This window comes from Centroberyx gerrardi, chromosome 22 (assembly GCF_048128805.1).
Source record: "Centroberyx gerrardi isolate f3 chromosome 22, fCenGer3.hap1.cur.20231027, whole genome shotgun sequence".
NCBI lineage: Eukaryota > Metazoa > Chordata > Actinopteri > Beryciformes > Berycidae > Centroberyx > Centroberyx gerrardi.
Window position 1 is genome coordinate 19,593,392 of NC_136018.1, and position 23,114 is coordinate 19,616,505.

The window sequence follows — 23,114 nt, forward strand, 5'->3', positions numbered from 1 at the left end:
TAGGCCTATTGTGTTACATCACCACACTGGCATCTTGGTAGGAATATAACAGATGATTGTAATAAATTAACAGGTGATTACAATCAAATGACAGCCAAAGCCAATGAGCTGTGAATATATGCATGTGAAATCATGGGAATACTATGAATAAAACCTGCACTTGTGATTTGTTTCGCCTGCAGCCAGTTCCAAATATTGATTTTGGGCCCATGATTTACCACGTTGAGGGCACATGATATTATGTGCCAATGAAGTAGATTTTGTTGGCTCATTGCATCTGTGTTCCTCTGAATATCATCATTGTTAGTGGAGACTTTGCTGTCGACACTGACATCTAAGAAAACAGATAATCTAATTAAAATGATTTAAACCTAGGCTATTAAAACACAGAGGTATATTGAACGATCAACAGCCTACCACAGAGCAGAATAATGTTGCATTCATGCCCTGTGGGAAAGATGGTAGCTGTGAGCTTCCAATTTAGAAATAAACCTTCATCTCAGCTTCCAGGCGGTACAAAAAAAATACTGTTTACCTCAACTTTCAGATGGCAAAAATGTCTTTGGGTTTGGCGATGGACCCCAATTTCTCAGACTTTCTGAATTCTGATGTCACCAACAAGGAAATGCAGGTAGTCAAGTGTAAAGAAAGATTTCAAATAAAATGACCAAAATGAACAATTTTCATCATATACAAGTAATGTAAGTCATGAGTCGTTTTGTCATCACAACTCTTAATTGTGCCAAGAAGGACCGGACCCCCTCATAGGTGTTTAGAACAGCAAATGTTAAAGTTTTCATGAACTGGATATAGGTTGAATCACTGTTGCATGTGATCAATCATAGAGAGTAACAAAACAGACATTTGTTTTTTATAAAGAAGTTATTACTAGATTACCAGATTATTACTTTAAGTGTATAGTGAAGATTATAAACATGTTTAAAGTAATGCCGTTTGCTGTTTACAGTGTGTGCTGCCATGTTGATGTGACATCAGATCACTGTATCTCAGCAACCTTGGGGTTGAGCAATCTTGTCTGAGTTTCCTACGTGGAATTACGATTTGAAGGGTGCAGCAAGCAAGGTGTGAAAAAAATCTCTGCCATTTTCAGTGTGGTTCTGAATATGGCAGAACTCTTTGGAATGGGACGCACCTTGGAAGCCAAAAGCCCCAATTAACACACAGCTGTGACCACATAACAGTTGGGAATAATTTAAATAGTAATGGCCAACTAGAATCACCACTCATACTTACCTACAGTATACTTATCTGTTGCTTAGCAACCACGTTGTTTAGCCACTGTTCAGTAACTATATTCACTGCAGCTAAACAAGTGATATAGGTGGAAAATGAATAGCAATTTATAGCATAGTGCTATGACATATATAGTACTATATATGCCATGACATATATAGTATATGTCATGGCGTGGCACATGACATGTCATACCTTATAGTCTAAGTGAGGCCAAATTTGGCCATGCAATTTTTGTCATTATAATAAAGAGCAACAATTTAGCAAAAAATCAGCAGAAATTTATTTGGAAGCCATATGAGAAAAATTCAATTCAGGACTAATGTTCCCACTAAGCTGATAGTTTGTCAATCATTGTGTAGGCTAATCATTGATTTTATTGATAAAAAAATGATATCTAGTCAGTCATCAGTAGTTGCTCCACTTTGTCCCCAGAAATGTAGTTGATATAAGTGGGTGTGGAAGTTTTGGTGACAAGTAATATTAGATGCTACAACTTAGCGTTTAGTGATACTTATATTATAACACAATTGCATCATTTTATATTATTATAATCAGCCTATTATACCATAAATCCCTACTTATTACTTGTCCTTGTAAGCCTAGTTAATGTATACAGAGTTCACCTGCAATTTCTGTGATTCTCTGGTAATATAACAGTAAGGTAAGGAGTCATCAATCAACATGCAACGTGAAAAGAAACCAGACGAGGTCAGTGTTGCTTTACAGAAACCGTTTGGCTGACCGACAACACTGTGGTTCTGTGCTGTTGCAGAATATGATTACATAGTTATATACAAATATGTAACTAATCATAATTACATCCTAATTATTCTATTGTATATTATAATTACATAATTATATAGTCTACACAATAGGTATACATTTACATTATAAATCTGATATGACAAATGTTCACTTTATTAGTCAAATCAAAGTCAAAATCAAAATTAAGAAATCACAATTGTGACCGTTTTATTTTTTCATTTCTACCATTGCTCGACACTCTCACCTATATTTTACACCTATCTACTAAATTTCCCCAGTATTTCACACTGAAATATCTCCAACTAAAGGTTAAGAATTACAGGGATTTGTCCTGGAAGGGTCATTCATTTAAATAATTCATTCAAAATAGTCAATGGGCTTTGGAGAAACCCTATCACAGTCCTCTCCTCCTCCCTCCCTCCTCCTCCTGCCTCCTATAGAGGATGCAGGACAGTGTGAGTAGGTACAGTGCTGAGCTGTGGATCCCGTCGGGCGGACTCAGAGGCTGAGAAGTGGACTCGATCGTCAAGAGGACAGGAATCACGCTTTGTGGATCCACTTTCTGTTTTGTTTTTCAAAAGCCGTTGAGAAACCCTCGTGACACGCGAAAGCATGAGGGAACTCGGACTTGCTTCTTTGGGATAATTATGGTTCGCCACAAATATACATTTCCACGGAGCTGCAGCTGAGGTTTCATTCAAAGTCGGATTGGATTCTCTCATCGTGATGGATACAAATGTGTTCGCAGTACTGAAACTTTTTGTGGTTGGGATTTTGGGTGAGTATGATGCTTTTGTTTTTATTTATTTTTTTTATTGCAAAATACACTAAACTACGACTGAAGCCTTATCCATACCATACAAAACTCACCATGCATCCATCTCTCTGTGTTTATTATCGGGTGAAATATCACCTACAAATAAATGTAGCCTTCATATAAATGCCACCATAAACTTGTCTGTAAGAAAAGCTCCTACTCGTATTATTTATTATCAGGCTATAAATTATTGCCAAAGTGCCACTTTACAGTCGCAGGAATTATGTCTATCTTCTCCAGCGCTCATAACTATTTCATGCTATTTTTCCAATTCGGTATAACTGTTCCAATGTATGTGCAGCTATGTTGCTATGTGCAGCTGCAAAGTACTGTAGCCTATGTCATGCTGTTATAATTTTAATGCACATAGTTGAATATACACACAGTATAGAACTACATGCATAGACTATACATGTGTCTGTTTGCACTCAATGTAAGGTGTCCCTGTCCAATGTGTGCCATTATGCAAATCATACATATAAATGCTTCATGAGGGCGGCTAACCTATGCAGATGAAACAAGGAGATCAACCACAATTCACAGCACATGCATCGCATGGGAAGTGTAGCATCATGCCCCAGTGGATAGAGCTGACCTAGTTGGTGGCCATGGGAATTTCTGGATCTGGCTCATTATCTGGTCGTACAAGGATGAAATCATGTATGAAATTATGTTTCCTCATGGTGCCTGGTTACGATTGATGAGTTCATGTGCTGCAACATAGAGTCTAGTTGCATATTGTTAGACATTTAGAACGCTGTATGGTGCTGTAGGGATGACCTATTCTGTATTGATGCCAGAGTGATGCTGGGCATTAAGGTGGGTCAAAGCTTGAATCCAGATAAGCTCTACTGTTATTATTATTAGTAGCAGTAGTAGTAGTAGTAGTAGTAGTAGTAGTAATAGTAATAGTTGTAGCAGAAATGGTAGTAATAGTAGTAATATTGGTATTAGTATTAATGGAATTGGATGGCAAGGATTACATTTTAATGGAATGATTTGCCACAGTCATTTTCCAGCTGTTTACAAAAAGATGCCTCATAACAGAAAGAAAGGCATCTTGGTATCCACTGTCCATTAGTTGGGATGGTGGATGCAGTGTAGTTGAGCCTGGTAATAAATGCTACTAGGGTTTAGTAACAGTTCTACAGTGGTGAAGATGAGTCCAGACAGACAGTGAGTACAGGCTGGGTAAGTAGGCTCATGGCTGTTTGGGTAAAGCTGTTGAGCTGACATTTGGTCTTGGTGCTATCTGGTCTGACACTGATTGAATTTGCCTGGCCTCCTCCTGTGTGGGCAGCTTGGGCCAAAGCCCAGAGGATACAGAATCTCAATTTCAAGGTCTGCGGTCCGAAAATACTTCAAATTCAGGCCCTTATCTAGCAGCATGGGGTTCGCTCAAGCCTCTGGAGGGACGACCTGCCCGGCTTCATAAAGGTGACGGTACATAAGTGGGGAGCACAGCCGAGGAATTCCCTCCACCAAATGAAAAAGTCCAGCTTGTGGAAAGGAGGCTGCGGTCTGTTTCTGGCCAAGACCGACAGCCCGGACTCTCCTGGATCCCTGCCATGCAACAGCTGTAGCCCATACAGCCACAGTAGAAAACTAGCTTACACTGGCTTTCCTGACCTGAAGCACTTTATATGTATAGGCTCTTTAAATGCTGATTCTAGCATAATGGAAAACAGGAGAAGGAAGTGATTTATGTGTGATAAAACAGATTCTAATCAATTTGTTGTATGTCAAAAAAAGACAGATTGTTTGATTTCACTGCAGTTGCTTATATCAAAGCGGTGAGTGGTTTTATTCCCATGGTGTGACGCCTTGTAAAGACACGGAGCAATGGTTTCCTGCTAGCCCTTGTCTAGACTACAACGATTTTCCCATAGAGATTCCCACTGGGAGGAGAAAAGGCAGAGACCAGGCGCAGTGCAGGCAAGGAAAAGAACCCCAAAAACTCTAAAACCACTCTGATCATCAACAATTGCTATTCATCCCTATTCCGTCTTAGGCCAGTGTGGTTGATGCACCGGAAACTGGAGTAAGGTCCCCATCTGTGACACAGAAAAAAAACCCAGAACGATTCCCACTGACTGCGAAGCATCTGCTTACTCCAATAAACAAGCAATAATGGCTCTTCATACACACAGCGAGGGAAAACGCCTTGGGGTTCTTCTGTTCCACTGCCTCTGAAAAAAGACATTGTTGTCAGAAGAATGTTTTTCAAGTTCTTTTTATAAAATGCTATTCATAGACCTGGGGTGAGATTTCAGGCTGTTGGCTCTTTTTGGCTCTTTGTGGCTGATTTCAATATATTATGCTATTTTTTTAAAAACAGAGATATTGTGATAAGCCACGCGGTTTATTACTATGCATTGCTGAAATGAAATACTTTCAAGTTTAGTGCTCAAGATAGTGGAGCAGATTGTCTTTTTGCAAAAAATCGTAGTTTATTCAAAGTGAAACTGAGATTAATTGACTTGTATTTTTGTGTTTGGTTCGTTTAGGTTCACACTGCCCAATTACAAATGAACCAGGGCTTGTAAACAAAAGTCACATGACTCACAAGTAGCTTGTTTATTGAATGGAGTGTTGGTAACCTGTCATCTCATTGGAGGTTTTGGCAGCAGGGGATTCAAAACAAATCAACATTAAGCATTATGACCTTGTCTGTCTCTTCTTCTCTGGTGCTCATACCAGGTAAGAACACATGACTATATGAGCATCAGTCCGGACTTCATTTTGTTACGCTAGGCTTTCCAAATATGAGGAACTGCTGGCTGTCAGATGTCAACATCCATCTGTTTATACCCACAAAACTAAAGGAGTAAATGCTCCAGATTTTAAATAAAAACACTCCAAACATGCTTGGTATGAATGTGTCCTTATAACCAAATCTCATCACTCCTACAGAAAGCCTATAGTCTCTATCTTAAATCTTGCTGATTCACGGACAGCACCTGCTTATGAGCTCCCTCCATAGCTCAACTGCAGTGAGTTAAGAGTGTGTTAAGAGCATGATTAATCTTTCAGTGGCCTCATTAAAGATTCATGGACTCAGAAGGGGCTTGAACTTTGTCTCCTCGCTCATCTCACTCATATCGCAGTCTAATGCTGTCGACTCTCAGTCACTGATGCACCGAGTGTGTTTCTGAGCTCTTCCGCAGACTTTGGAGCTGGTTAATACTTTATAGATTGCTCTTATTAACTCACTTTCTATCTCTTATGACTAATACTAACTAGGATACCATCGCATGATAGCTCATGAAATAGGACCTTGTTCCCAGTCCCATGTGTAGCGTCCGTTGGAAGCAGATATTTAATGATGTTCTTCCATCAGCTTCCTTTCTTCTTTTTCCCAGGGTCCGCACACATTTTTTACCCAGGGGTACACACACACACACACACACACACACACACACACACACACACACATTACGCCAGGATTGTTCAAAGGCACAGCAGTGGTAGTGGGTTGGGGAGGTTAGAGCAACACTCATTTACCGTCTACCAGATTTATTAGATTTAGCCTCCAGGCAAAAGCTCACCTCATTTGCCCTTAGGGCTACAACTGGCGATTCCTTGTTCAGCAGCTTCAGGGAAAAGAGATCCTGGAAACTGTGGAGGCATAATGTATGTGCATCCCAAATACATTTTGTATTCAGGAAAAAAATGTAAACACAAAAAGTAAAAACAGGCGATAAAAGAACATCTGCACACTGAATCTTACTCCCAGTATAAAGTGTCTGAGTAAGAAACTCTGCTGCTTGCACAAGAGTGAAAGCTGCTGATGACTGATGATGACTCAGCCGCTGAATATCATACATGCCACAAACAGTTGTACAGAAAGTGAGGTGTACTAATGCTGCAAATAATCCCAGGAAGCAGCGAGCGGACGAACCGAGCGCTCATTATCTGATCTCATTTCCAGAAGCCATCACACGGCTGCACTTGGCTTCTCAAAGTAGCAGCAAGAGGGCAGAGTTGGAGCAGGATGGTGGTTCGTTGTCTCTTTATATCAGGATAGATGGAGGAGATGTGACAGAGAGGCGGTTGTCTGCCAAACACCTGCGCTGGGCCACAGAATAGGATGGGTGGTAATGAGCAAAATTAAACAAAATTGAGCTGCATTGAATTGAACGTGTAACTCAGATGAGGTCTGATGATAGACTAGGAACTAGGAATATACTCAGAACAGCTCAGATGAGAGACAAGCCTTCATGATGAGAGTAAATGGTGTAATTTTTGTATAATTTTAATTATTATAATGGAGAGCAATGATGAAGCAAAGAGACTTGTGTAGAAGGAGATAAGTTCTATCAATGTTGTTGCTACTAGTGGTCAATAAAGGTCATAGATTACGTAATGCCCCTTTAAAACCTGTCCTCGCAGCCTCTCTGCGGTTCTGTCTGCCTCAGTGTTGCGAATGATTTTGTGTCCCTGTCAACTGTGTCTCTGTCTGACTGCCTTTCACCCAGCCTCTCTGTCACACCGTCTCTCTCTCTCTCTCTCTCTCTGTCCCTCTCTTGTCTCTCACCCCGTTGTCTCTCAGACAGCAGATTCACAGCTTGTTGGCAGCGGGCTGAGCGGCTCCGAGGCAAAGGTCCCTGGCACTGGGACGGGTTCCCCAAGCAGGAGCGACTGACAGAAATAGAGCCTTCCCTTTGCTCAATTCCTTTGCTGCAATATGGCTTTTTTCCCCCTTATTGTCCCACACAGTGAAATTGGGGAAAAGGACTATGGATCTGTCTTCATTCGTTCCTTCATCACACAAACAGCTTGAACACCACTGATTGGATTTTGATAAAAATTGGCGCTACATCATTCGTTTGTTTGTTATCCATTTGTCACCCACGATATCAGACTCCACTGATCAGGCTTTGATTTAATCAGGTGGGGCTATGGATCGATCTCCATTCGTCTGTTCATTTGTTCACTTGTTTGTTCGTCTGTTGATTCGTCCATCCGTCACACCGCTGATTGGATTTTGACAAAACTTGGGGGGGGGAAATGCATCTGCACAACAATTACAGGTCAAAACAAGGTGATGTAGTTGATACTGATTGGCTGTGAAGGGGACTGCATCATTCATGGGGGGCGACATGTTGCCTTGTTTTAAAGCGATTGGACATTTTAAATGGGAAAAGTGCAGCATAGTTATGTGTAATTTTGACTGAAGGAGGGAGACAATCAAGGTAATCTGATCGAGCAGGAAGAGTTTGCACAATAGCACAATCCACATTGCTTTGAGATCTTATATTATGGCACCAGGTATCCTGTATTTGCCAGTGATTCAAGTCTGAATTCAAACAACTTGTTTACCTCAGAAGAAAAAGTGACTCAGCTCAACTGCACCTCTAGATTTACAGCTTTGTCATTGTATTGTGTAGCCATGCAACTGCGACTTGAGTCCGTGGCATTTGGTGTTTTTCTCAACTTGTAAACGCTTGTATAAAGCTGATGGTGAATGACTGCCATGACGCTGTTCCACACAAGAAATGTTTTGTTGCAGTTTTCAGTTCAGTTTGTCAGAGAAGTTTAAAAACAGAGACGCTTTAGGCCATTTTCAGCATTTATTTTGAAGGTTTTAAACACTTGACTGGAGTTGAGGAACAGTGCATGGGAAATATTGATGGAACGCCTGAATTCTGCATTGCATTGCCACTGCTAAGCTTTTTTCCCCCGCTGATTATCTCCACTAATGAAGAAGAGGTGGGAATTTCAAAAGTCGGCTGATTGTGCCAATCCACTGTGTTGTAATCTCATCTATGCTTCTTATCTGTAACCCACAGCCTGCATTGGTAATTGTGTGAGGATGCAAATTCTCACACATATGAACTCTAAAAAACATTTTCCATGCCCCAGTTTCATTTAGATGCTCAATCACAGACAAAATGCTCATGCTCAAGCTTCTCCTATAAACTATTCATGACAGCTCATAGACAGATAGGTTTCCTCCATAGGGGCCTATCCAGCTGAAGCTTGGTTGTAACTTTCCTCTCCATACAGTTGTAATAAAAAAAAAGCTAATTTCTCTATGGAAAGTCCCCCATCGTGGATTATCTCTCTCTCTCTCTCTCTCTCTCTCTCTCTCTGACCATGGCATTTTATTTCTGTCTGTCTCCGTCATGGCCATCCAGTCCTCTCCCCCCTCCTCCTCTCCTCCCCCTCTTCCTGCTTTTGTTTGCCAAGTACCCAGAGCCCCTTTTTGTCTCCTACATCTGTGTGTCACTCTCCAGTCTCCTCTTCCCCCCCCCCCCCCCCCCCCCCCTACATGGAGCCTTCCACTCCGACAGAAACGGCATGGGCCACTTCCACGCCGCCTGAAGATAGATGGGGGGGGGGGGGGGGTTGGTCCAGCTGGGTTTATTTTGTGCTGTAAGGGAAGAAGTAATGCCCTTCCCCATTGTGGTTTAATTTTATCCTTAAGAAACCTTGGATTGAAACATAATCGACTGCGCCAATTCGCTAAACCCGGAGGTGCAGCAAAGGCCCTGCATCTAATACTGTTTGTCGCCAAAACTTCCAAACCCGCTTATATAAATAGACTGAATTTGTGGGGACAAAGTGGAGCAATGACTGATGACTGACAAGATATTATTGTTTGGTCAATGTGATAAATGATTAGACGCAGGTCACCAAAGTAGAGAGAACATTGGTTTGATTTTGTTAGCCTCCAAATAGATTTCTAGGGATTTTTTCTTGATCTTTACTCTCCATTATAACAACAGAAACTACAAGATCAAATTTTAGACTGACTTATTATAGCAAGCTTCATACCTTGCCATTCCCAATTGGCACCCATGACTGTAATATTTTCCTTTTAACGGGCAATATTCACACCTCTTTTGTGCTTTTCCCGCTTTAGAATGACTTAAATTCCCAACATCCCAATTCCTTGTTCAATCTCCTTCACAGAGTTCCTGATTTATTCTCCATTATCTTTATGTCTGGCACAGCGGCTGATAATAATGACCCAGCAGTCAATCACTGTGGCCACACCAGAGGCTTGTTTTTATTCCGCCTGTGTGAGAATAGAAGCTGATCACATCATTTCCCCTTTCAATTTTGACATCTGCATGGGGAAATGATTGCTTTTGTATGCAGGGAAGATCAAACTGAAATTTTTTTTTTTATTTCTCATGATGTGTCTGTCGGGTCTGTCTCCCTGTCTGTCTCTCTGGGTTAAGGGCATTTTTCTGATGTGTGAGCATCAGCTTCTGAGCCTTTTCATCGAAGCTTATCGGCCAAGGCCTGTTTCAGCAGCAGACATCCGGTCGCCGTGCTTGACTGAGGAAATTTTGGCTTTTAAAGATTTTTAGGCTTTAAAAGTCCTCGCTTGCTGTCTTGTCCATCAGTTCAGCAGCAGCGGTGTGACGTGCTTAATCTGTAAACATGTCATTTGCTGTTAATACCCAGCAAGCATTTGACGGACGGTGACGTGCAGGTGGCGGCCAAGTCCAACGTCAGCCCAAACGAGTGCAAAATTTTGACAATTTGATATTAAGGTGGTAAAAACTCATATTAACACTGCTTTGGAAGCTGTTTTGAACTGATATCAGAAAGATATTTAGGTTCATTTTGGTTCACAAATTCACACGGGTTTTCCTATCAACATCTATTCAACGTCAAAATGTTTGCCTGATCAACATGAGGTTAGACATTTGTCGTCAATAGGCCTACAGCAAGCATAATTGACAGGACAGATGGCTTCAGCACATGGTCGCCCCAGCGAATACGGTCACAACCCCCAAAGGTAAACATCGCCGCTCGCCTTCATCTGTGATCCGCCGGAAAGTTTATTAGCATTTAATTGGTGGATGAAAGTTTTAATCCTGGTTTAAACAGACACGCTGACTCAGCGACTGTGGGAGTAATTAGAGGGAACAGGAGGGACGCAGACAGTCTGTGCAGGAGCTGTTGACAGAGTGGAGAGTATGTTTTGTTCGCTTCCTGTGGTCGGATTTCCCCAGATGATCCAGGGAGTCGCACCGGCTACCGATGGCTGCAGCTGCCCCATGCTACAGGGCAGACGCAGTTTCATGTTGACTTACTGGGTTATGACAGTTATTGATTAGGCATGTATCCTCCATCTATCCTGTATTAGTCCTGCAGTGGCTCCTGCAGCTTATTTGCTGTCGAATATGGTAAAGTAGAACTGATAAAGAGCCATTCCTTGCAGCCTTAGAGGGCTGAAAAGAGAAAAATTCCAAATGATTCTTCATGTGTAGCAATACTCTGCAAGAAATTACAAGCTGTCCAGTGTTTTTAACTTTTTTCCAGATCTATCAAGCTTATTTCATGATATTTTTAGTTAAATGATCTCACTGCATTGGCAGATAATCTTGCTGGTTTCTCTTGATTCATGCCAATATGACTTCTTTCAAGAAATCATCATAAAACAATGAAGAAAATCTGGAAACAAGAAACTTTCTCCAAGACAATTTCACTTTTACCAAGTAAATGTCCTGAAACAAGTTACATTCTCCTGGAAAAAGTAAAATTTGTTGAAACCGGTAAAATTATCTGCCAGTGCTGTCTGTCAACAAGTCTGTCAGTTTTTTCAGTGTAATTGCAGGTATTCTACAATCTACATGTATAGCTCAGCATGCAATGTGTAACTCAACACCATAACCTTAGTATTAGGGTTAGACAGATATATATCAGGCTGATTTTGGCCTTTTATTAAATATCAGATATCAAGCGGTCAGTGTGTCCACTTCTGATATGATGGAGGCTCCTCCCTGACCACAGCTACAGAAAAACAGTCTGGAAAACCAGCAACAACATTTGATTTTCTTTGTACATTTACTTTATTCATTTACCTGTTCAATAATGTTTTTTGTCAATTAATTCCTCAGTTAAAGGTCGTAATCCATAGAGTTTCCCTGCCAGTGAATAGGTGTGGTGGGTCTGCTAACACTAAAAGAATTCAGTCTGGGTTTCAGTGGAGAGTTTTAGTGTCCCATGATGGACTAAATGCTGTTTCAGAGGCTTTTCCACCCTGACATGAATAAAATTCTGGGAGAAATGCTGAATACTTGTAATTTTTTGGAAAAATTTAAAGATACAAAAATATCGGTTTCGGTATCGGACTTCAAAAACCTATATTGGTCGAATCCTTCGATGTATAAATGGATGAATAAATCAGTGCAGGTCAGGGACCATCAGTCCTGTAAGTCCACTCTAATGGCTTCTCATTCTTTCATACACTGTCATTACTGCTCAGATGTCAATGTGAACAATTGATTTGCTTTGGCTTGGAGCACACACACTGAGCCACGCACTACAGTCAATACAAGCTTTGCTTTATTTCATTTTGTTGTACAAAGACCTACCAAGATTCTATCAATATTATTACCCAACAATTTGTTTTCACCTCTCAGACCTTGGTCACAGACATCTTTTCTCATAAACTGACAAGCATTTTGCATTGCGACCTGACATGACCTGGGCAGGTCAATGTTCCTATCACAACTACATCCTGTCCTTGTTGTTCTGTCACATTAGGCCAGGGGCGGCCACTTACTTCTGCCCTCTGCTGCCATTTCATTCATTTTGTTCAATGACAGAGGGCCAGCTTGATAACAGGGATGATAGACAGAAGCTATTCCTGGTTGTCTCTCAATGTGCTACAGAAAACATCATCACATGTTGTGATGTAGTTCCACCCTTGGGTCAGTCAGTGATTGCTGAGTGTACTTGAAATATGAGTGAAATTGTATAAGCATTTTTGTATGGGACAGTGAAAGGACAGATTGATCATATTTCTGTTGCCTACTCTCCTCAGAATTAGGCTTACAAGTTATATCTTGAAATGTAGTAACTGTAATTGTCCTGTTTTTACTCAATACAGTACAAAATATAAGAACTACAATACACAATAAATACAATCCGTACATTACACAATGTACACTACAATACAATTTCTAATACAATATACAATATAACATACAACAGCAGGAGTGTGAGTGTTGTGAATAATATAAATGCTAAATGATAAGTGATATATGGTATTGCACAGTAGGTAAGTGGTAATATGATATAAGTAGTCAACACTGACGGCACAGTGGTAGTGCAGTGATGCGTGCAATAACAGTCCAACAGTCCAACAACTGTACAATAACTACAGTGTCTTGTGGTTAGAGGTTTGCCCAAAAATTCTCCATTGACTCTCACTTCAACACATCAACCCAGTCTGATGTCTCCAAGTGTGCAGCGTGTGTAGATTATTATGTTACCTATGATAACTTTAACTGTATTGCTTTACCACTGAGCTTGTGAAATCACTGAGAGTACTTTCTGTCTCTGATAGTCCTCATTGAGACGTGATTAATTTTTCTCAAGCGTTCATTTTATAGGTGCTACATGTCTCGTTTTAACATCAATAAATCATTACCACATTAATTGTGAGAAGTTAATATAATTACCATAAACAAACCAGTCCATCATTGAGAAGATTGTCAGCCTCTACCGGCGTCTACACTACATTTTACATTGTGTGCCACTTGTTTGGCTGGAAAGCTGCTGTATTGCTTTACAGCAGAAAGGCAGATTGCTTTATGGCACAGTACAGGAGGAGGGTGCTGTTCTTCTAGCTCGAACTGAGCTGCAGTTTCCAGTTTCTGCCAATGTAATGGTGGAGGGAATGAAAGGCAGATGGAAAAATCACTTCCAACATGGAACAAATGATGCCGATTAGGGGGAAAACAAGAAGCAACATCCTCTTTGGGACAGAAAACAACAGGGTTTATGGGAAATGTGGTCCTAAATTTGAGAAACATTAACAATAAGCATTAACCTAAGGCATGAGAAAGTGGCTACCAATCTTCTTGACCATGGTCTCACACTTAATTTGACAGTGATATATTGATGTGTAAAAATGCCACACCTAGCACCTTTAACATGTGCTCAGGTGTGAAATTCACAATGACGCATTTTGTGTGTCACCTTCTGCTGTCTGGGTGCCAGGTGCCAGGGGCAGACGGACCTCTGAGCTTCTGACAGTCACTTTCACCTGCGGCTCTGCTCGTCCCAGATGAAAGGCTTTCTATTTATCTGAAGGAGAGCAAATTTCCTTTAAATCCCTTTAGAAGAAGCCTTTCCTCAGCTATCTGCCTCAGTGACCTCGGCCTGATAGCCTCTGCCATTGTTTGAGGAGTCGTGGATTCCCTTGCATCTGAGAAGTGATTTAACTTTGAGGGAATAACAAAGGAGGAGAGAGGAGAAAGTTTCTCTTCAAAAAAGGAGCCAACTTTTGTTTTGTTTTGTTCTTGCTAAAGGTATTTAGTTGACATCACACCTCATCTCTGTGTAACGAATAAAGTCAAGTATTAGTTCAAGTACTTAAACCATACAGTTACTTCATCCCATTTTATATATATATTTATTTTTTTCTATTTTTCGTGTTTTCTAGGATTTTCCCATCTGTAAGTGTGTGTGAACAGCACAAAAACTAGCACTTAATCACTTGATTTAGGATTTTGACGTAAACAGATTATTAGAAGGTCTATTTCTATCCAGTCCAGTTATTGAAATATTGGCCAACATTTGTTGCACTAATGCAAAAAAAATCAATAACTCACTCCAGTGAAGATTTATGATATTTGTGGTTTCTAACCTCACCAGTTGTTCCCAGGCTAGGCTTGTTTTTGAGCTAACTTTAAAGTAAAGTCAGCTGGAGATTGTTGTATATTTCGCACAGTTTCTCTGCTTTTTCAATGTGTTTTTCCTCTTGAAGTTTATTCCTTTGACATTTTAGTGTCAGCGTCTGCCCAAAAAAATACACAAACGTGATGATGCACACACATGCACCAAATATACAAAACAGACATTGAAATGAGTGCACTAATATCTTTTGTTTCAACTGGTCATTTAACATTGGAAGATATAACTGGTCGTATAACATTTACTTTACTGATAAAATCAAATGTTATACTAATCAATAAAAGTCAATTTTGAAGCTAAAATGTGGTGATTCTGTCTGTGATTTATGCAAATTAGAAATCAAAAGAACCAACACATTTTGAGTGAACTCAATAGACCTCGTAAGTCGAATGACGTCAGCCTTGCCCAAATATGGCTCACGGTTCCATAGCGATTACTCCGTAGAGAAAATGAATGGGGTTTCACACAATTGTCTCTGTCACATTCTATACGTTTAATACAGGATTTTCAAAGTCGGCCCGTTTTTACCTTTGTATATTTATGTCTCTAATGGCACTGGGTCCGCTGATTTCTGTAACCGTTTTCTAGTCTAAGTAGTATTTTTGCTAGCAACAAGCTAAACACTTCAGCGCATGTAATTTGCGTTTTTTCCAGATAACAAAATTTTCCAGACAACAAAAATGAAAGAATACCGAGTGAGTTTATGGCCACTAGTAGCGCTAATGAGCAAAGTGGGTCCTCGAACAACAACAGAAACACTTATCACATAGTTTTCAAGCACGTGTCCGAGAATGTACGAACACGCAGGAGACGTAGCACACAATACTGTGTGGAGAGGGAGCATTCCAGGTTGTTTTTCCTCTCTGCTCAATCAGTAACCATGTCAGCAGAAGAAAGAGACACAACTGAGTTTGGGAGAGCAAAGAAACAAAAACCTGATCGTAATGTTGAGTGGAGAAAACTGGAGAAGTCAGAGAAAGTATTTTATACCGATGCGGACGTAGCATTCTTCTTTCTCGACTGGTACGTTAGCTTGCTAGCTAGTCTACCTGTTACCTGTGTTACAAGCCTATATTGAGTTGGAAATTCTAGTAAATGATGTGCCGATGGGTGAAGTAGCTGGTAGGTGGTTACCTGAAACGCCTGCAACTCAGGCTGTCAATCAAATGAAGGGGCGGAGCTTCCTCTCCAAGACTTTTTGAACATCTTTGAAGGTAATAAATTTACTCAACATGGTCATTGGGGTCTAACAACATACTCTATGTGTGTACGAGTTAAAATATGAATGTACACAAATCCAAGTTGTTTACATGGAAAACTCCTTTGTTCCTTCAATCCATTTAATCCAGGGCTGTACACCCAATCTCCACCAATAGCCAGCTTGCAGCAGCCAGCATGACTTCGAGAGTTCACGGCCTCACAAACTTCTCATTTGACCTCAGTTCTAAAATGGGGTATCCATCCGTTTTTCTTGTTTCCGTCTGGCCTGCCTCGCTGTGACCTGCATCGACTCCTGCAATGCAAACAAAACAGACATTTCCTGGGAAGGCTGTGTTCTCATTGATCTGTCATGCTTCAATTGTTTTTCTGCAGGCGGCGAACACAGGGGGTGGCATGGTGGGAAAAACCAAACACAAACTCTGAACGCTCTATCAGACTATCTGATCTTCAAAGTACCGGAACAGAGAATGGGGTCAAGGTTTTATTCATGAATGCCGGGACAAGTCGTGTTTATAGATGTGTATAAATGTTTGTTTGATTCACCTCATTACGTCTCAGTTTTCTTCAGAAACACTTAGGTATGCTTGGTTTTTGTTTGACTCTGCTTACTTTGACCTGAATTTAGCTGGACTGATCCATCTAACAGCGATGCCGTGAGGCGGATTAAGGCACAGAAGCCAAGTATGTGTGGTACAAAACAAAAACAAATCCAATTCACTGTCAAGGCCTATGAGCTGAGATACCAAGGCCTTTGACTTCAACAGACAGCTCAGTCTGTAAATAGGTCTCTTTGTCTTTGTCTCAAAGGCCTTCTGAAAATGACTTTGGCACAAAATATGTTTTTTTTGAGTCTCTAAAGCCCATCCAAAACCAAAGCCTGTCTTTTTTTCTAATCTTTTTTTTTTTATCTGTCCCATCTTGCCTTGCCTGTCTCTCTGTTGCTGATGCAACTTCAGTTATTTTGAACTCAAGCATTCTTGCATTTCCAGTGCTATCAGTCTTTATTTCGTTCGGTGTGTGAATCGGTTAAAAATGCGAAAAGGGTCCTGGTATTCCTTCTTGTGGTCTCTACCTGGGTTTCCATCCAAGTATTTTTTTTTCGCGAATTATGATGTATTGAAATAGAAAACCTGAATGGAAATGGCAAAATTCAGTAAAATGCAAACAAAAATTTGTCAAATAAATAATGACCGAGCTGATTTGCTCACGGCAACCCAGCTCATGCAAACGTACCTAATGCACATTTAATTTTTTGTGATACTTAAAAAATTTGGAGGGGAAACATTGCTTCTCTCTGTCTCTCTCCCTATTCTCTCTCTTCCTCGCTACGCTCTATTTTCCATCCCCCTCTCTCCCTTGCCCTCCAGTCACTCTATCTCTCCATCTGTTTGTGGAGTCCTCAGCTGATTTCACTCTGGGTGATCGGGCTGCCTATCTGTGTAGAGGGAGAGAGAGAGAGAGAGACAGATGGCGAGAGAGAGGACAAGACAGAGAGAAAAAGAGACCTGATTTTCATCCCTCCTCAAGGTCTTAGATAATATTTAAAACAGGATGCATTATTGCTGTAAGCATAGATATAGAGATAGACAACAGTCCTTCATATCCTGTTTAGTGTGTATGTGTGTGTGTGTGTGTGTGTGTGTGTGTGTGTATGTAAACCACGGAAAGATGCTGAAGTGTAGTAAAATAACTTATTTAAAAAGACCCCAATTTGCAGCCAGAATGGCTTTCCATTGATTGCCATATGATCAAAATGGACTACAAGGCAAATACAGATACTGTGCAGTTGCTGCTAATGTCTTTTAAGTTGCTACACCAAGAGAATTGATCCCCATTTGATTCCCAGGCCAGATATCGTATTTAAAGGGGCATAAAGTAATCTATGACCTCTGTAGGACCAGTAGGAATTGCAACAACATCGACACAACTTATGTAACAACTTATCTCCTCCTTAGCCCCAAAGGGACACTAGATGGCTTTGATTTTTACGTGCCATTACTAGCGTCCCAATGGCTGCTCTAAAAACCCACCAACCGGGAACTTCATTTAGCGTCGCCTTTCGAAACGCCTGCTCCTTGGTGGAAGGCGTAAAGGTTCCTCGGCAATTTACAAAAACCTGTGAGGTTAAATAGAATGTTTTAGACATAGTATAATCTTTTCTGTCGTCCAGAAGTCGCTTCTTAACCTGCAAAGTATTGTACACACCCCTTCTCTCTCACAGGTGGTAGCGTGGTAGCATTAGCTGTAGCTCCCAGCTCCCAAAAGCTGCGTTGCCTTGAGCCTTGAAATGTCTAGTGAAGAAGTAATATATTACCATGCAAAATACTGTAAAACTGACTAATACAGTACTGTTTTGTCATTTGCTTTGTTGCCAATGATGTTATTTAGCCTTCAAAGCTCAAATGTGACCACAGAACTTGAATGGAGCTTCCACTGTTTGCCATGGTAATCTGGCTAGGGCAACAGCATAAAATGGTGATTATAGAATTTTAAGGGCTAATTGTGAACAACGCAAGTCTGGGCATTAAGGACGTAAAGTCACATTTGCTTGAGAACTGTGCAGGTGTGTCTGTTCTGTCAAAACTCAACTCAAAGCTGACATTAGCGACAAGGCTAATGTAGCTTTATCAAAGACACTTCTCTCTCTAGCTCTTCTAGTCAACATTAGCAAACCATGGCAGCAAAGAGACAGAGAAGCTCCTTTGGTCTTTGCTACAAAACTTCTCACCTCAGCGACTTGCTGCAAGTCGGTTCATACGGAAGCTAGCCCAGCGGTACACATCAAAATGGCCGCCGCTCAGTTCTGTGGCTGCTCGCTCACCAGTTGCTCCGAAAGTGAGTTTTGAAAGGCAGAAATGTCAGCGCCTTGTGAAGTAATCACTGAGTCTGAGTACTGATCAACAACAGCAATATCAACCCCCTGCAGGTACAGTATATTGTGGTCAATTTGTGCAACGGGGCGGTAGAAACTTCCCCTTTAATACTCTCTCCACTGCCCCAGACACTTTGCACAAGGCACGGTCAGCCTAACTCACTGCCTGCCTGTCCTGATAATGAAGAGGCAGACATGAAATAAGACAGAGGTTGTTAAACAAGCGCTCTCACTTCTGTCTGTGCTTTGTATCTGTCTGCGGAGCACTGGGGAATTCGTCTGTTTTCTTTCATCTTCTGTTTTCTCCCGTCTATATTTATCTTGCCAGCCTAACAGGTCTTTGAGCCTCTGGATGACAGCGTGCCAACTGAGCCGACACCAACAGCATGTATATGTATATATGAACAGCTTGATTGATTGCAGAAGGTTGTCGGTTCAAAGCAGAACAAGTGACGCCGAGTGAGTAATGGCACAAATGTGACATATATAGCTAATATTTTATCGGCTATTGGTTGCGAGCATCCTGCACCGATGGAAGTTGTCGATTTCATACGGCGGCTTCGAGGAAACTAATAAGCGCGGGCTGTTTGCGTCCCGCTAATTTTTTATTCCCACTGTGAATCTAATGAACATCCTGCAATTTCCTTCCTTTACGCACGATGGAAAAAAATAATTGTTTCACTCTCGGGAAACCTGTGTTTTCTGCATGTGTCCTTTAAGAGTCAGTTATTACTCTGCAAATATCAGACTTTTATTGGTTGATTTTAGTGGGGGTGAAGGAAGATTGCCTTCCCCTTTGTCAGAACAAAAGCCATCCACAATTTAATCATAGATTTTAGATTTGAAAGCAAGGGAAGAAAACATTGCCTTATATAAAAATAAATAAATCGCCCACTAACCTATTTATATGTAAATTTGCCAGTAAGATATGGCACTTGCACTATATAGTATTCAAATTTTTTTGTTGCTGACCTACAGTCGGTTTCCCCTTTCAAAGTCATAAATGATTCGATTATATCATGAAATGCTGGACTTGATCCATGACCAGTGCTCTGAATAGCGGCCAGGAAAGGCTTCATTAGCCCGACTGTGTGTGACTTCTCTCTGCTTTACTGCCCGGCCAGTTGTTTCTCAGTAACAGCTGTCCCAGTTCTGTGAAGAGGAACTTGACGGCCCAGTAAACACTACGAAATAGCCAAGCAGCTGGATGAGAGGTATTTAGCAAACACAGAACCATCCATCCGCCTGTGACTGATAATAAGATTTAATAACCCGGTCGCCTGTGTGGTTTAATTCAGTTTCTTTAACAGATGAGCAGCAGTGATGAAGGGCAAAAACATACCATAGGTGGCATTTCGAGACGATTTCAAGACGTATAGATGCAGCTCTGCACTTTTCTGGTACACGCCAACACACGCACACACATACACACGCATTGAAGAACTTGGTTGAAGTCTCTCCTCTGCTGGAGATTCTATCCTCCCTTTAATCTCCATCTGTAGTGTTGCTGTCAATCAAACTGTCAGGCGGCGGGGAAGCGGCGAAGCCGTTTCCCCCCCGCCCCGCCGCCTCAGTTATATGAATTATAACTGAACTGGATCGCTCACATACACACTCGCCCGCCGCTGCTGCCAGTTCCGTCAGTGCTATCTGTTCCCACAGTTCATAAAGCAGATAGAGTAGATTTAGTTTCATGCTCTGAGCTCAATGCAAACTGAATTCCCCCTCCACCCCTAACCTCTGCTATTCTGCAGAGCACTTATTTTCATCAGTTCCTCCATCCTGCTTGTGTTTATTAATATCTCAGAAGACAAAGAATTGGTACCAAGCCTCTTTGGTAGGTCTGTTTGTCAGCAGGAGATGAGATTCCTATTCTAACAAATGATAAATGTTACATGTTGAAAGGGTTAGTATCGCTGCAAGCTTGAGAATGCAGTCTCAAATGATGCAGAATGCGCTGTTACCCAAAGAGGTCAATTAATTCAGCGTTAGTCTATTAGTCAAATAGCCACACTGCATATTAAAACATTCAATGGCCTTCAAAAACAGATATGAAATATCTGCAAGGCAGATGTATCTGAATATGTAGCACTTCTTTTTAGATATATAGCTTTATGTGTAGTATTGCTGCACAACATGATCACTCTCAGCTGGATTGCATGCACAATTTACACAACTACAATATAAACCATATGAAAGCCAAAAAGCATGTAAGGCCACATACACAGAAGACAACATAGAAGCAAACACTGGCACCAAAACATCAAGCCATGAAATAAAAGGTAGTAGCACTAGTATGGTAGTAAGCACAGTGGTGCTCAGTAAGTTTAGAGTCCAATATGTCAGCAAGAAATATTGGCCTTTTATATTTAAATCAGATATCAGCCAGTGAGTGTCATCCACCTCTGATAAGATGGGTGTGATATAAACATACATATACATACATATATGTAATTACATATTTATTGTAGAATTGATCAATACTACACTGGTTGTCTATGGGAAGACCTTAACCTGAACTGATTCTAATGAGACATTTTGATCACAAGTGTTAATGAATATGTGTGTATAAGTATGCATTCTTCTTCTTCTTCTTCTTCTTCTTTACTTCTTGTTGATATTATTATGATCCTTGTATTTTAGTGTCCTGTGGTCTAAATGCTGCCTCAGAGGCTTTTCCACCCTGACAAGAATATAATTCTGGGGCAAACACTGAATCCTTGTAATTTTTTTTATTTTTTTTATGAAAATGGTAAAATTTAAAGAAAGCACAAAATATTCGCAGCTTCAGTCCGAAAAAACTGGTATTGGTATTGGCTTTAAAACCCAATTTTGGTCAAAACCTAGCGCTCAGTTCTCAAATGAACTGTTGACATATTAGGAACTGTTGCACCAAGATGTAACGAGCTGTGAAACATCTTGATATAATCCATTTTCAAATGTTCCTGGAAGCTCCCACAGGGGTTTGCTGTCCACCCAGTGTGTGTGTGTGCGTGTGGGATATTTTGCTTTGGCTGATGCCCGCAACTTACGTATGCAGCTTACGTATGCAGCTTACGTATTTATGATGTATTTATGTTGGATGTAATACGCTAGATGTTATTTTTGGACTGGCCTGCATGTGGGTTATTCCTAGGAAAGCCTGGAATGGAAGAGGATACCTGTGGGAAGGAGAGGGCCGACGGCCAAGTGCTGATGTCAGAGAGAGGGAACTTTCCCAATTTTGAGAGCGCGCTGTAATTTTCCATGATATTTGATTTGCTGTATTGGGTATTTTCTGAAATCTAGTGAAATGATTTTCAGTCTGTCTGAACTTCTTTACGAAGCTCTAATTGCTTTTTGGAGAGAGAGCTGAAAGTGGTTTTAATATCTTGAGATAGTCAATACAGAACAGAAGAAGACGAATATGGTTTGTTTTCCAAGCAGAACTGGCATCATTTTCATATTGTGCATACTTTTTTCATCTCAGTATGTTCCGTTACTGGTATATAGCACACCCTCATAATGCTGTAGTCATATTTTTTTTCATACTTTCATTTCATACTTTACATACTTTCCCATTGGGATCTTTAAAGGAAAATTACATGATAAAATACTAACATTAAAAACTGCAATTGGTGATGCACTTTGCATTTCTGGGTCCATTTTGTTGTTTGGTGTATTTTTCTTATTCCTGCTGAGAACTGGCCAAACGTAGATGATGTGACATCAAGTTGAGATATTTCCAGTGAGTTTGATAGGAGAAAAATGTTCGACCATCTCAACCACCAATGGTAAACATCAGGTTTTAGTGTCAGGCAGTGACAGCAGCCTCAATAGACCATAATGTAATGCAGCCACAGGGCATGTGTTCTGGATAAGGAGCGCCACTCTCACTTGCCTGGGAAAACTCTCGCTCTCTTGCTCTTCCTATCTACCTCTCTCCACCTACATGTAGTGAATGCAGCAAGTTCACACCCGCTCTCTGGGGGTTGGTGAAAGGCATTCTGGGAAATGTAGGAAATCACTAACTGAAGTAGAAGAAGACGAGCAGGTAAATTACAACTCTTTGTCACAAAATAACTCCTGGAATGCATTGAGACTGATGATACATAACAGTGTAAGAAGATCTGAAGGTGGAGGTTTCCTTTAAAGCTTCATCTAATCTACTCCCATCTTTTAGAATCAGTCTTTTTTCAGGGGCAGAACTCCTCTGTACTTGATAATTGAGTTCATTATGGCTCCTGCCACCTTGTTACAAAAGCCATTTGTGTTTTGACCCGGACTTTGAACGGCGCTGACCCAGCTGGTCCTTTTCTCTGTTTCCCTCAGTCAAAACAAAACCTTTCCACTCAGTCCGTCTCTGCATGGTTCAAGCAAGCCCATTAGAATTTTAATTCAGGTCATCGCGGTGCAGCTCAGCTCTGACCTGTCTGGAAGGTCTGGTGTTCCCAAAAACAATTCATTTACATCATATTCAAAACTTTTTTTACTCGTCAGTGGTTACACAATTGTGAAAACCTACTGTTTAAGTTT

The 23,114-nt window shown here is 40.8% G+C and overlaps 1 protein-coding gene across 1 annotated transcript in view; it reads left to right on the top strand.

Moving 5' to 3' along the window:
- The first annotated feature begins 2,527 nt into the window (after positions 1-2,527).
- The window catches only part of LOC139918778 (receptor activity-modifying protein 3), a 29,560-nt gene continuing 8,973 nt past the window's right edge, over positions 2,528-23,114 (top strand). The window contains exon 1 of the mRNA XM_071908250.2: positions 2,528-2,800. Coding sequence (XP_071764351.1) covers positions 2,749-2,800 — 52 coding nt within the window. The 5' untranslated portion in view covers positions 2,528-2,748. The remainder of the gene's footprint in view (positions 2,801-23,114) is intronic.